General features: G+C 45.8%; 1 protein-coding gene across 5 annotated transcripts in view; it reads right to left on the bottom strand.

Moving 5' to 3' along the window:
- Window positions 1-14340, bottom strand: part of MKX (mohawk homeobox) — an 83706-nt gene extending 69366 nt beyond the window's left edge. For 2 of the 5 annotated variants that reach the window (XM_056136586.1, XM_056136622.1), the window contains exons 1-4: window positions 14077-14340; window positions 11676-11942; window positions 9833-9992; window positions 219-372 (exon numbers count right to left, since the gene is read on the bottom strand). In XM_056136586.1, coding sequence (XP_055992561.1) covers window positions 219-372; window positions 9833-9992; window positions 11676-11863 — 502 coding nt within the window. In that variant the 5' untranslated portion in view covers window positions 11864-11942; window positions 14077-14340. Of the gene's footprint in view, window positions 1-218; window positions 373-9832; window positions 9993-10974; window positions 11102-11675; window positions 11943-12906; window positions 13018-13807; window positions 14045-14076 lie in introns of those variants that run through there. The other 3 variants (XM_056136595.1, XM_056136604.1, XM_056136613.1) reach the window with 3 other exon arrangements.
- Window positions 14341-14728: the final 388 nt, after the last annotated feature.

The following is a 14728-nucleotide window of genomic DNA, read 5'->3' as shown; positions in this document are numbered from 1 at the left end:
ACAAAGTTATTCTGACACACAATAAATCTATAAATAAGAGGGAACAGTTATAATTCCATTGATCATTTATAGTTTTGTACAAATGAAATGAGCTCATGCAATAAAAAAGCCACTATGACACCATCATATTTTGTGGGATTACCCTTAAAAGAGAAATTGAGGTGAACTTCTAATTATAGAAGCAAAGCCAAAAAGGCAAAATAAAAATATTAACAGACCTTCAGAACATGAATCATCACTGCTTACACTAAGTCGCTCGGCATTTCCTTGAACATACTTGTTGTACAACTTTATTCTTAAAGCCCAACTTAAATCAGGCTGTCGAACTGTATTCTTAAGCCGACGTCTTGCATTAGCAAACCAATTGGACACCTAAAAAAGTATAAATTTTCAATTAAGAAGACAAAAACTCAGACATCATACAATTGCATTCCTGGACCTCTCCTGGGCCTCTCTAAACCTCTCTCAATATCACTGATCAATAAACAGTCTTAGATGGAAATAGTACTGCATATTCATATCCAGTCATTCATTCAACAAACATCTTAGCACTTCCTACAAAGACTGAGCACCTACTGCTTCCTTGTAGTTGAAGAGGGTTTCAACTTAAATTTCCAATCTACTAAGAGAGAAGGAGACTATATAGTAACTCTAACGTTGAAAATAATGGGCTGAGTGGCTCATGTGACATTACCATAAAATGATACAGGAGTCTAAAGAAAGAAGTTACTTTTGCAGGCAACTTAAGACGCTGTGAGAAATTATTATTATTTTTTAGTTCGGGGCCACAACCAGCAATACTCAGGGCTTACTCCTGGCTCTGTGCTCAGGGATCATTTCTGGCAGGATTTGGGGGACCATATGTGGTGCCTGGGATAGAATCCACGTTGACAAGGCAAGCATCCTACCCACGTGCTATGGCTTCAGCCCCTCCATTTAAGGCAGACTTTGAATGAATGTCTGATAGAATGGATAGGGAAGCATTTTCCTACTGAAAAGGACACAGGAACAATTATAAGCAATATACTAGAGGTGGGCTTTAGCAGCTAAGGCATTTGCCTTGCATGCGGCTGGCACCGCCGACCAGAGTTCGATTCCTCCACACCTCTCACAGAGCCCTGCAAGTTTCGGAGAGTATCTCGCCAGCACCAAAGCCTGGCAAGCTACCCATGACGTATTCGATATGCCAAATACAGTAACAAGTCTCACAGTGTTACTGGGCCCACTGGAGCAAAACGATGAACAAAGGGAGAACAGTGACAGTGACAGTGATACTAGAGACATGGCAGTGGGTGAGAAAAGTTAACCATCACCTTAAGTCATCAGACCTAGTCATGCCATTTAGAAAAAGAAAGGTGCAAGGGTGAGGTGATGGGCATGGCTTGGAGAGTCCAGAAAAGCATAGAGATGACAAGCAGCAAGAAGATGAAGATGGTCTCAGCAGAAGCAGTGAGGAAGACCAAATTTGGGTGAGATGTCCAGATGTGAGAGTTTAAGCTATCAACAGGGGGAAAGAGGGTCAAAAACTAAATGCTGGAAACCACCTGAAGGAGGTATGACTATAAAAGAGAAGTGAGAGAAACAGTCTGAGACAGAGCAAGCAGAGAAGTAGGAAGAGAGGGAGAAAGTCAAATAACACCTGCTAGAACCGAAAGGTAAGTGTTTCCAAAGCAAACAGGCCCTGGCAAAGAAATGAACCCTTCCAAACTGAACCAAGTTACTTTGCCTGTTTTTTAATTGGACTTTAAGAGTCTGGAATGGTAAAATTCTTTCTATTATATATACATACATGTATATATATAACCTAAAGGCTAATATTTGACTTTGAAAAAATCAAACGCAGAAATAGAATAATTAGATCTTTCTGCCAATTTGTTCCAGAACATGACCTTAAATTATTAAAATGGTTGGTGTGGGAAATTCTTTGCACTGCGAGGTCCTTTTCTTTGGTTTATACTATAAATGCACATTGCTCAGTCCCTAATGATCCAATGAATTTGAGGTTAGATTCATACTAAAATTATGTAATAAAATTATTTTTTTTAAATATTAAAACTGTAATATTTCTCTTTTTTGTACTGATAGGTAAACCTTATTTTTGCTTAGTTTCAGTTTAGTTTCAATTTAGTTACACTGTCTTTATCCACTCATCCATATCGACATGAACATAGATAACAAATATATGATAGTACCTCCTTTGTGACTTAAGGAGTGATAACTATCCATTTAAATATATGTCCATCTATGTAATATATCACTAAAGCATTTCATAAATTTTAGTTTTCACCAATAATTTTTCCTCTCAAGCTCTGCTATTACTACTATAATTTAATCTGACTTCATATGCTGTCTTTTCCAACCTCTACAGACAATTTCTGGGACTATGTATCAACACACACACACACAAACACATATTCAGTAGCTCTTAGGCTTTAGTCATTGGTATTGATTGCTAGGAATAGATAAATTTTGTCTATGTACACACAGAAAGACTAGTTGTAAAATCTATTTATTCACACCATTCCTCAAATCTTCTGTTCTCCAAATCATTGCCAAATATTCATCCAAGCCCTAACCACTTCTAACAAGAAATATTAGAACAATATTTTAAAATTTATTATTAATGACATAAAATATTGTATTCATTTTAAGTGTACAAACATAATGATTCAGTGTTTGTAAATATTGTGAAATAGTTACCACAATTAAGTCTAGTTAACATCCATATCTATATGTAGGTACAAAAAGTTTAGAGGGGATAAAAACTTCAGATTTTTTAGAAACCTACAAATAAACAATGCCGTATAATTAACAATGATCCTTATATATTCCATTATCTACATCTGCATCTGTGCCTGTATATACAGGCACTCACATTTTCTTTTTCCATCCATCCATGAATGGGATGGTTAGTACGCTTATATCTCTTGACTACTGTAAATAATTCTACAATAAACATATGGTACAATTTTTAAAGATGAATTTTTATGTTTTAATTTTTTCTTTACCATTTTTACTGAGGTACCATTATTTGCAATATTGTCAAGTATGCTTCTCATGCATACATAATACAACACTCCACACAGTGCATACATATTTTTAAGTTGATGTTTTCTTCAGATAAATATCAGAAAGAGAATCACTATTTTTAATTGGGTCATTCTATTTACAGTTTTTTCAGGCAATTCCATCCTTTTTTCCGTAGTGACTGTACCAATTTACAGTCCCATCAACAATGCAAAAAAGTCCCTTTTCTCCACCTCCTCACCAATATTTGTTATGTCACTTTTTATTGACTATTTTTTAAATTAATTTTTTAGTTTTGGGGACAGCGCCAGAAGTACTCAGGGCTTATGCCTGTCAGGACTCTGAGGATCACATGGTAATGCCAGGGATCAAACCTTGTTGGTCACATGCTAGGCAAGTTCCCTGCCTACTGTACTCTCTCCAGCCCTGTAGACTTACTTTTAATGCTGTCAATAATTTCCTTTAATTTGCATAAGATTTTATTTCTTCCTTCTCAGTCTCAATGACTTTTTTCCCTTGCCTAATTGTTCAGGACTTCCAATACAATGTTGATATCTATCAAAGGCTGTTTTTATTTTATTTTTTTCTTATAGAAAAGATTCCACTTTATTTATAAAGTAAATTTATTTTTTTTTAGATTTTTATTAGTGAAACACCATGAGTACAGTTGTAGATTTACAATTTTTTGTGCTTGGGTTTCAGTTATACAATGATTGAATACCCATTCCTCCACCAGTGCCCATTCTCCACCACTACTGATCCCAGTATCCCTCCCCCCCACCCCATCTCCCCCATCCCACCCTGCCTCTGTGGCAGGGCATTCCCCTTTGTTCCCTCTCTCCTTTTTGATGCTGTGGTTTGCAAAAGAGGCATTGAGTGGCAATCATGTTCAGTCTAAAGTTTACTCTCAGCACGCATCTCCCATCCTGGGAGGATCCTCCCAACACCCTTTGAGCTGCCTTTTCCCGTAGCGTGTGCGGCTGGCCTCCAAGAGCTGGATTAAATCTCCTGGTACTAATCTCGGCTATTCTTGGGTGTTAGTCTCCTATTTTGTTACTTTATGTTCCCCAGATGAATGCAATCTTTCTATGTCTGTCCCTCTCTTTCTAACTCATTTCGCTTAGCATGATATTTTCCATGTGGTACCACTTGTATATAAATTTCATGACTTTTTTCATCTTTTCTAACAGCTACATAGTACTCCATTGTGTAGATGTACTAAAGTTTCTTTAACCAGTCATCTGTTCTTGGGCATTCAGGTTTTTTCCAGATTCTAGCTATTGTAATCAGTGCTGCAATGAACAAACAAGTGCAGACGTCACTTCGACTATATAAAAAGCTGTTTTTAAACTAATCTCATAAGCTTGACAAGCACCCAACCAACTAATATATTTATTCTGCCAGTACAATATTACCAGAAACTTCTAGTACATTCTAAAGACTGGGTGTGTTTACTATCTATTTGTAATAAGCTGTGTAAATATTAAACAAATAATTGACTACTGTATCTGTAAATATTCTAGTTTGCATTTTTCTCTATTTCAGAGCTTTAAAGCCACTCTATTTTATAGTGAAAGCTTAGAGAGACCCACAGATGCTGAGAGAGAAGACTGAGATTTTTCACCTTACTATAACTGTGGTGTTTCTCCACAATGACAGAGTAATTATTACAGTAAATGCAAAGGAATAAGCTGACATCTGTCCGCCTTTGAACATACAGAATTAACAAGCTCATTCTGGCCCATTTCACTGAAATAGTCATCAACTCATTTCCATACGATATAGCACAACACTAGGAACATAAGAGAACCAATTTGAGATTTTGTTATTTTGATTAACTGTAGTCATAATTAGGTATCTATCACAGCAGAAGCCCTCAATACCAAGCAAAATCACAGCTGTATCAACATTGGGGGAAATTCTGCAATACAGCACTTTAACCAAATGTACTTGGATGTATTGCAGGAATGTGAAACTTCTTTAAGAGGAAGAAGTGGTAATACTCAAGCATTAAAACATAATCTCAAGATCCACTCACTCTGTACACCATTTTGTGATAATGAAGAAACCATCCCAGGAAGACATTTTGCTGTATAATTCAGATTAAAAAATATTTTAAATACATGCACGTGAACAATGAGATGCAATGAACCCAGATACAGTCACTAGCTGTTTGTTTGTTTTTGTTTCCTGCTTTGGGGCAATACCTAGCAGTGTTTAGGGCTTAATCCTGGGTTCTGTGCTCAGAGATTAAGTCCTGACAGGGATTGGGGCAATGTTATGAGATGCTTAGTATTGAACCTGGGTCATTCACGTGCAAGACAATTGCCTTACCTGCTGTACTATCTCTCTGGCCACTCTAGCTGTTAGTTTTTAATTTTTGTTTGTTTGGGGAGTCACACCTGGCAATGTTCAGGGGTTACTCGTGGCTCTGCACTCAGAAACTGCTCTTTGCAGTGCTCAAAGATCCATATGGGAATGCCAGGAATCAAACCCGGGTCGACCACATACAAGGCAAGCGTCTTACCCACTGTATTATTGTTCCGGTCCTCTATCTGTTATTTTTATACAAAATTTCTTGACAAGTTCCATAGCCTACAGTAATAGAACATTAAATATTTTTTCTATCTTTAAATATTCTTATAGGCTGGAGTGATAGTACAACAGGTAGGGCGCTTGCCTTGCACGCGGCCAATCGGGCAGACCCGGGTTTGATTCCTCCACCCCTCTCAGTGAATCCTGCAAGCTACAGAGAGTATCTCGCCCGAATGACAAAGCCTGGCAAGCTACCTGTGACGTTTTCGATATGCCAAACACAGTAACAACAAGTCTCACAACGGAGATGTTACTGGGCCCATTCGAGCAAATCAATGAACAACGAGAGGACAGTGCTACAGTGCTAAATATTTTTATATTTGGGGGAGGGTTGGGCCACATTAGGCTGTGTTCAGGGCTTATTCGGATCTCTGTACTCAGGGATCACTACTGGTAAGTTCAGGGTACCATCTTGGATTGAAGCAAGGTTGCATGCAAATAAATTCTTTCTCCTTTGTATTATTGCTCTGGTCCCTATAATTTTTATAAAAAGTCATAGTAACCAAGTATAATAAAGTGTTTTGGCTGACTATTATCAAAATTCACACACATGACCACTGTCTCCCTGTAAAATGCTTTATCATGTTAGGAAATGTCAGATTAATTATGCAAGAAATTAATCTTGCATGATTATTCAAGTGAAACATAGGTACAGTAAATTAGAAGTTGATGAATATAGTGAATAAAAATAAATGAAAGTTGCAGAAACATTTCTTCACATTTCATTATACAAGAATAAACAAAATTTGGGTGTTGATTAATGTCATCAGAGCTTTTACTTCCTAAGGAAAGTACCTTTTGAGATCTTAAAATCCATTTGTTCCATAATGTTTCAGCTTTTTGATTCTAGGCTGTGAGAGAGATTGCTGAGCTGGTCAGAGAAATGGTACAGTGTGTAGGGGGCTTGTCTTACATGTGTTCGAGCAAGGCAAAAGTTATCCTTATGAAAAGTTTGACACAGAGTTTGACCTTATTGAGGAAATAGCACAGCAGTAGGGCATTTGCCTTGCATGCAGCCAACATGGCCGACCCGAGTTCGATTCCTCCGCTCCTCTTGGAGAGCCCGGCAAGCTACCGAGAGTATCTCGCCTGCACGGCAGAGCCTGGCAAGCTCCCCGTGATTCAATATGCCAAACACAGTAACAACAAAGTCTCCAATGGAGATGTTACTGGGCCCGCTAGAGCAAATCGACAAACAACGGGAGGGCCTCTACCTCGAGCTCGAGCAAAATTTATCAAAATTTAAAATCTTGTAGTGCAGGAATAAAATATTATGCTGATGGTCTAAACCATCAGAAACAGAGAGAGGAGATTTGCAACAAATAAGAAATATGGGTTTGAAAGTCAGAATGAAGGCCAACTCCACATTTTTCTATAGGTATAAATATATGATATACTGGGGCTGGAGCAATAGCACAGCGGGTAGGACGTTTGCCTTGCACACGGCAGACCCAGGTTCGATTCCCAGCATCTCATATGGTCCCCCGAGCACTGCCAGGAGAGATTTCTGAGTGTATGAACCAGGAGTAACTCCTGTGCATCGCTGGGTGTGACCCAAAAAAGCAAAAAAAATGTGATATACTGAATATATCTAAATGATTTACATGGTACTTATTCTGTTGAACCACACCACAAGCATTAACGATAGCATACAGATTCTGTTCTCAATATATTCCCTACCATGTAATGAAGTTTAAAACTAAACTATCTTGTCAGCTTTGAAGACATTCTCTAGTTTTCAGAAAGGTAAATCTTGGAAAGAGACCTGGTAGTTACAGTGGAATCTTCCAATTAAAACCCATTCATTCTACAAACATGTATAGATGTCTCATTATATGCAAAGGATTGTATGGGTGACATGAGAATAAGGCTCTGTCACTCTTCTCAAGAAGCCTGCCTCCACAGCAGACATTTATTCACTAGGAGAACCTGGCTCATTAAAAAGGGGTCTAATTTAGAGGGATCAAAAGCTTTATTCAGATCACAGTGTTGTAGTTTTCCCCTAGAAGTGTAAAGTATTTACACAAATTATTTGATTTCCTGTGGAGTCAGAATTTGCTTTGGATGTTTAATGTATGTCTGACTTACAAAGTCCTCATACAGAAACACCTTCTATAAAAAGTATATAGGTAAATAGATTAACATGTTTGTATTCATATGTATGTGTGTATGTATTTCTTCTTGCACAAAAATCCCATTATGCCTACTTTAAAATAATTAGATTCCAATTGGATTATATAAGGTCCCTTGGTTATTCTATACTTTTCTCCATTTATCATGAACTTTCAGAAACTGACCTCATTTACTTTAATATTTGAAAATAATTAAAGGGGATTTCACTTACTATAATTATCTTTGTAACATTTAAAATTGTGCATTTTTTATTTTCTGAGGACTAATACAAAAGGAAGAAAAAGTAATGAGAAAAGTTTCTTTTATATGAATGAAAATTTCACATAGGTTAGAAAATTCAAAGCCTTAAAAATATTAATAAAAAAGAATTGCTTGTATTCAAACAATCGTAATAGGTATTAAATATTTTTTTCTGTATTAAAATTATAATTACTTGTACTGCAGTTTAATAAAATTATTACACTCAAAAATTTAAAGGTCTTTGCTAAAAACAAATGTCACTTTTAAAAATTAAAATATAATTACATTATAAATATTTTTGATTCTTATATGAAATAAAAGCAACATTAAACATTAACATTTCCATATTTGATCAATCCAATTAATGTTTTATTGCTGACATCATTGTGAAACATTCAAATAGCTGATAAGTTAGTCTATCCTGAAAGTAAATAGCATATATGTTTAAAATGAAATAGTAAACGTGTATATTTTTCCAAGTCAAATTTTTTTCTGGAATAATTTACTTAAAATTATTTTTGCAAATCACTTAAGTTCAGAGTATTGTTACACAGGCAATGTCAAATTATTGTAGAAAATTACTATTGATACTATTGCCTACTAATGAGAAGCAAAACAGAAGTGCTAATCTCTACAGTTATGTCTGAAATAACCTGGCAAATGCATTTTATAGTTTTTATAGCCTACATATAAATCAACTTTCAGGCTATGACAAACTCCAACAATTCCAAAATGTTAATCTTAAATATTTTGGAAAACATTTTTTATTTTATCTGTAATTAAGTATGTGTTTTATTTGGGAGCCCTCGCTTACTATAAATTTCCCCTAAATTGCAAATGGCCAAAACTTTACAATTTAAATGATGTAGTAGTACATACAAGACTTCTCAGCTCATTTAGCTTCTCTTCCTCTTTTTGAATAAGTTTATTATTTTTATGTATGAACATTCATGTCACCATATTTATTAAAGAAAACTGTTGTGCTAGGATGAATACTGAACTTTCTAGGACTTGTGACAACACCTGTAAAGTTGATAATGACAAATCTACTTGAGGAAATTTTTGTGAATATCCTGTAAGATACTGTAGAGACAAAGCTAGTCAATATAAATACAATGTTGCTCACTAGAGAAAAATACATTATATAAATACAATGTTGTTCATTAGGAAAAAAACCAAACTTGAACCATCTACCTATGACCTGATAACTCCACAATCTCATATTTGCCTGTTCTTAACCCAGGAAGGAACATGTAAGCAACAAAATTGTAGATTTCAGTCAGTCTGTGTCTCATGAAAAGAAAAACCAAAACCCAATTCTTGTCCTTCCAACCACCTTCTAGCTCAGTAAGGGGAGACGTAAAAGTTGCTTTGCACTTGCGCTTCAATACGGAGTGTCATTCTGTGTGGTGCAGGCCCGGCCGACCAGCATCACTCTGTGAGTTTGCTAGGAACAGAAATGATCGCACTCTCCACTGCCTTCGGACTAAAACAGAAACTCTAGGGTGGGGCTCAGCTATGTGCTGTCACAGTCCTTCTGGCCAAGTCTGCTGCACACACCAAGTTGGAGCATCTCTTTGGGAGTGCCATCTGTAAACATCTGTCTAGAGAGAGGCCAGATTTCCAGAGACCTTCTCAAAACTGCAGTTGACTTTCCACCACGCTCCCTAACAAAGGCTCACGCTCCCGTGAGCCACCCTGAACTCCAGAATTGGCACGGACCCAGATGAGCTTGAGAAAATCCTTTCCCAGCAGCCTCAGCCGCAGACCTGGCCTGGTCTCCCTTGTCTTCCCCAGCCTCCCAGAGACAGAGGAGAGAGGCAGTATCTGCGATTACCTGCACTAGCGTCATCTGTGAGCCAAGGGCCAGGAGAATCTTCTCGGTTTTGGTGGGATACGGGTTGTCACGGTGCTTGTACAGCCACTGCTTGAGCGGTCTCGCCATGTCTTGCAGGGCCTGTCGCTTGTGCCTCACCTTCCCGCCATTCTGCCGGGTCCTGGGATACCGGGAGAGGAGGAGGACCAGGTGAGGGGCACCTCCCAGAAGAAGCGCTGCGGGCAGCCCCTCTCCCGCCCCCTCCCCATTTCAGCCGCCACCCCAGGGGCACCCAATCCCTGCGAAACCAGGAACGGGGGTCACGCAGTGGAAAATCCTATCGTGGCAGTTGCTCTTTAAAATAGCCGCCCGGCTTGGGAGAGGGATTTTTTTTTTTCTTTCTGGGCTATCTTGCAGTCAGAGGCGCGGGTTGGAGATTGAACTGGGGAAGGTTAAAGGCTTTGATGTAAAACGTTACTCAAGCGTCCCGGCTGCCACCCCTGGCCTGCCTGGCCCACTGGCTGCTGTGAGCTCTAGAACGTTTTTTCGGGGAACTCACGCCTGCTTCCCAGGTTTCTTCTGCAAAGCAAACGGGGCGCACTGGGCAGTGGGCAGGAGGTGGCCGCACCGCTGGGCGAGTTCTTGCCCCTCTCCTTGTTTGTTCCTTGTTACCTATTCCATGGGAAGGTTACAGGGCAAGGATGCAGAACCTAAAGGACACTTTGGGCCTCTTTCCCGGCTTGAGGGGGCCGCTTAAACACCTGGGAAAGTCTGTCCTATCTGGGACAGTTAAAGGGAAATGTGTTTGATATTTGCATGACTGAGACATAAACCTGAAAGCTTTGTAACCTTTCCCACAGTGATTCAATAAATAAATTAAATAAAATAAAATAAAACTAAAATAACTTAAAAAAAAAAAAAAAAAAAAAAAAAGAAAGACCTCAGAACGATGGAAGGGACAGCCAGCAGCCTGGAGGCGGGTTTGGACGCTGCGCTCCCGGGCAGCTCCGGGAGGTGTCGCCGCGCAGCCACCAAGCGCCCGGCCCCTCGGGGAGTCCCGCGCGCCTGCGCCGCGGCCCTGGAGCTTTTTCCTCTTTGAAATGCAATTCCCCTCCAAAGGACCAGTAGTAAGGTTTTGATGAAACCCGATCTGTTTTACTGACCCGCAGGGCCGCCGAACCAGCAGCTGATGCAATCCTTCAGGTGGAGACCGCCAGGAGGGCCGCCCCTCCCCCGGCGGTCCAGACATTGGGGGGCTGGAGCAGGCGCGCGGCTCATCCGCAGCCCGGGCAGCCCGCACCCCAGCGAACTCCCGGTTCCCGCAGTCCTACACCTTTCTAAGCCGAAACCCCGTTCCGGCCGGCCCGCAGCCTGGAGCCTCCGGGTTCGCTGCGGGCCCCGCCGAGCTGCAGCAGGCGCGCGTGCCTCCAGGGACCCGGCACCCCGAGTCCCACCCCTGGACAGCGGTTCGTGACTTCGAGGCGTGGCAAGGCCCAGTCGTGACCGCAACGGGGAAACCCACGGGGCTGGCCAGACCTGGGAATCCCCGGCCGTTCGGCCCTGCCCTCCTGTTCCTACATCCCACTCAGTCCCTCCTGCTGATGCTCAGCCGCGCGTGGGCACCCGCGGTCCAGAGAGCAGCCGATACGCCCTCCCCGGAGAGCTACACGTGTCCGAGCCCCGAGGGGCAGTTCCCGGAGTCCTCCGGTCCCCCTGGAAGCTTCCGCGAGCTTTCTAGAGAAATAAATTGCTCGCTGGAAAATTAGGGCTTCTAACAAACAGGCCAGCCCTTGGCGAAATCCCGGTCCCCAACCCCGACGCCCCCATCGCTCGGCGGGCCGAGGCCCCAGGAGGGCGCACCTACCCGGTCCGTCGGTGTCTCAGGCCGAGGTTGTCCTTGAGGGTCGGGCCGTCTGCAATGCCCACCTCGGGGCGGGCGTGGGGGCTGTCCAGGACGCCGCCGTAGGGCCTGCCGCCCCGCTCCCGCTCCGCAGCGCCGCGCTCCTCAAACAGCACGGCGCCGCTGAGCTTGTTGAAGACGAAGGTGTTCATGGTGCCGGCAGGCAGGGGCGCGCTCCCGGGCCGCTGCGCCTCCGGGCCAGGCCGCCGGGAACTCAGCAGGGCTCGGGTTCTAGGATGCGAAGGGGCATCGTGTTACTCGCGGAGAGCGCTCCCAGCCCGGGCATCCCGGACCCCGAATTAGGCAGAAACGCGGGGTTGCGGGGCCTCGGGGAAGAGGGGCAGTGCCGCGCACCCGGACAAGGACATCCCTGCCTCTCCACCTGGGTACGATTCTCCCCTTCCTCCAGCCCACCCCACCGCAGTTGCACACTGGCGGGGCGGTTCCTACCCCCGTGCAGTCTGAGCTAATCCATCGCCCGCCGAGGCAAAGAAAATTCCTAAAGGAGCCCCTGGTCTTGCCTTTAATAGGTACAAGCAGCTCACACCGCAGGGGTGCAGGACCGAGCCGGGTTCTTCGATCCCAACTGAAGCCGAAAGCTTCTCCTAGCTCCCACTCCGATAGTAAGGAGGGGTGGAAAGGGAGGAAAATTGGGGGGGGGGGCGGTAATACGAACAACCGCATCCGCAAGCCCCAGTTAATGAGTCCCAGGCCATACCGGGATTTCGGGGATTTTCATGTTTTCTAGATACTGGCTGGTTTGGCTCAAAACCCTGCGTCCTCATTCTGGCTAAGGTCCCTCGGGGTGGGAATGAGGACAAGAGAAGTTAGCAGACTCTAGAGCTAGAAAGTTAAGTGGCGTCAGGGATAGACGCACCCCATTCTTCCCCTTTCTCACCCCCACCTCCGCATTCTCCTACCACCTTTCCCCTTCGCACCCTCGCCGTCCCGCGCTGGGACCGGGCAGGTCAAAGGCGCCGGAGTCCCCAGCCTGCCAGAGTCAGCGGGCGGTCAGGACAGTCCTCCGCAGTGCGGGGACGAGCCTGGAGCTCGGAACTCTTCCTCTTTCTCCCCCTTTCTGGGTCTCAGGACACCATTTCCTCGGCTGCAAAGGTGTCAAAAGCCCAAAGAGGCCCCGCGGTCCGCGCGCCACCCGGCCAGCGGTAGCCACAGTCGCGGCCCAGTGCCAGCTCACCTCCCAGGTTGCGGCGGCCCGGAGTGTCGGCCCGCAGCGCGCGGGCGCCGGGGGCAAATCCGCGCCGCCAACGGGCAGCCGAGTTACCACCCCGAGGCGCGCAGACGCCCCAGCGCCCCCGCCCCCACCCCACCTCCCAGCCGCGCGCCTCGGGGCGGCTCCCCGCTCTTCCCAGCCTCCTGTTTGGCTGCCAGCGCCCCAACACCAACCTCCTGCGCCGTGGGTTGGCACCCCATCCCACCCCCGTTTACTCCCCATCCTCTGCCTCGCCGCGCGTCCCACAGTAGCCCACGCTCCCCCCCATCCGTCCGGCCACCACGGCAGCGGCCACGCGCGACATTTAGGGTTGTGAGCAGGGCCACACAACGAAGGGACTGTCGGTATTGGTGGAAAGGTGAAGTCGGACCTCTGCTGGCAGCTCTGGGTACCAGGGGACCGAGTTCGCGCGCAGACAGGTACGTGCAACGGGTGTACACACAGCCTCCGTGAGAAGCGTGAACGCAAATTTCCGTGCTCGCAGCCCTCCGCCTCGGCAGGGCTCGCCCTTTTGATTTTACGTTTTATTTCTTCTTTTCCAATCAGTGCATTCTGTGAATTGCATATTCACTCAGTTCCATTTGCCAAACACACCTTTCCCCGAGCCCCACCAGCCTCGCCGCCCTGTCCTTCTAGATGCTACACAAGGACGCGTTTCCCCCTAGAGAATCCGCGGCGAGGGGTGCCACGGCGTCCTGTCCAAGGCTGTCCCCATCACTAGAGGTGATCGCGGCCAGTAAACCCCGACGCTGCCGGCTCCCGAATGCCGCTGGCTAGGTGGGGTGGGGGTGACCAAGGACTCAGGGCTGGGCGTGTGAACCAAGCTGTCCTGCACCTCTTCTAGGCTACCGCGCGCAGCACTTACCCGCTTCACTCCCAGGTGCCGCGTGGGGAGCCTGGTTCCCGCGGGACGGCCGTCCCCAGCGCCCGCGAACAATTTCAATGCCAAGAAGGCGCGGCCAGGTGGACTTCCAGGCGTCTCGAAACCCTCTACGGCCGCTCTGGCCAATACCGGGGCGCGTCCCCGAAGGACCTCGCAGGGAGGTGGTGGATGGGGGGAAGGGTGGAGAGCGCCCCTGGAGCCCCGGGACAGAGGATCCGCAGACGAGGACCCCACGACGCGTCGGGCCGTACCTGGGACCAGCGGCAGGGCGGCTGGCTGTCCCGCGTCGAGGCTAGGCGCACTCCCATCCCCGCCGCATGTTCTCTGCACGGGCTCCAGTGCGCTCCCCGCCGCCACCGCCGTCGCCTCGGCTTTATTTACCCAGACAGACGCGCGCGGCCCGGGAACAGGAATAGCAAGGTCTTCTCATGTTTCCTGACTGCGCGGCCCAGCCGGCGAACATCCTGCGGGCGCGATATCCACGTTCCCGGGCCGCCAAGAGGAAGCGGCCGCTGTTAACCCTCGCCGAGAAGCCGCGGCCGCCGCACCCGCGCCGGGATGCAGGGCCGACGGCCTGGGCGCTTGGGAGAGAAACCGGAGAAGCCGCCGAGGGCGCTGGGCTCGGGCTCCCGAGCGGGCGGCTTTGGCGCAAATCTCGCGTCTGAACGGACCCGAGCGCCTGGGAATCTCTCCGTGGGGCTGCCGCGCACCCGTGATGCTCTTGCTCCCGAGAAGCTGGAGGAAAGTGAAGGAGCTGGGCTTGAGCGCTCGTCACCCGCAAGCGTGTTGCCCGAAGGGCTCTTCGCAGCGGTCCTTGGGTTTCCCAGGCCCTGGCGGTCTCCCAAGCTCGGACCCGCACTGGAGAAACGGCGCTTCGGGCCCTGCAGAGGGTCGGAGCGAAGC

Source organism: Sorex fumeus, unplaced genomic scaffold, assembly GCF_029834395.1.
Source record: "Sorex fumeus unplaced genomic scaffold, SorFum_2.1 ptg000007l, whole genome shotgun sequence".
In the NCBI taxonomy this organism is placed as follows: domain Eukaryota; kingdom Metazoa; phylum Chordata; class Mammalia; order Eulipotyphla; family Soricidae; genus Sorex; species Sorex fumeus.
The sequence above is the reverse complement of the archived record's forward strand: the minus strand, read 5'-3'. Positions and strand labels throughout refer to the sequence as shown.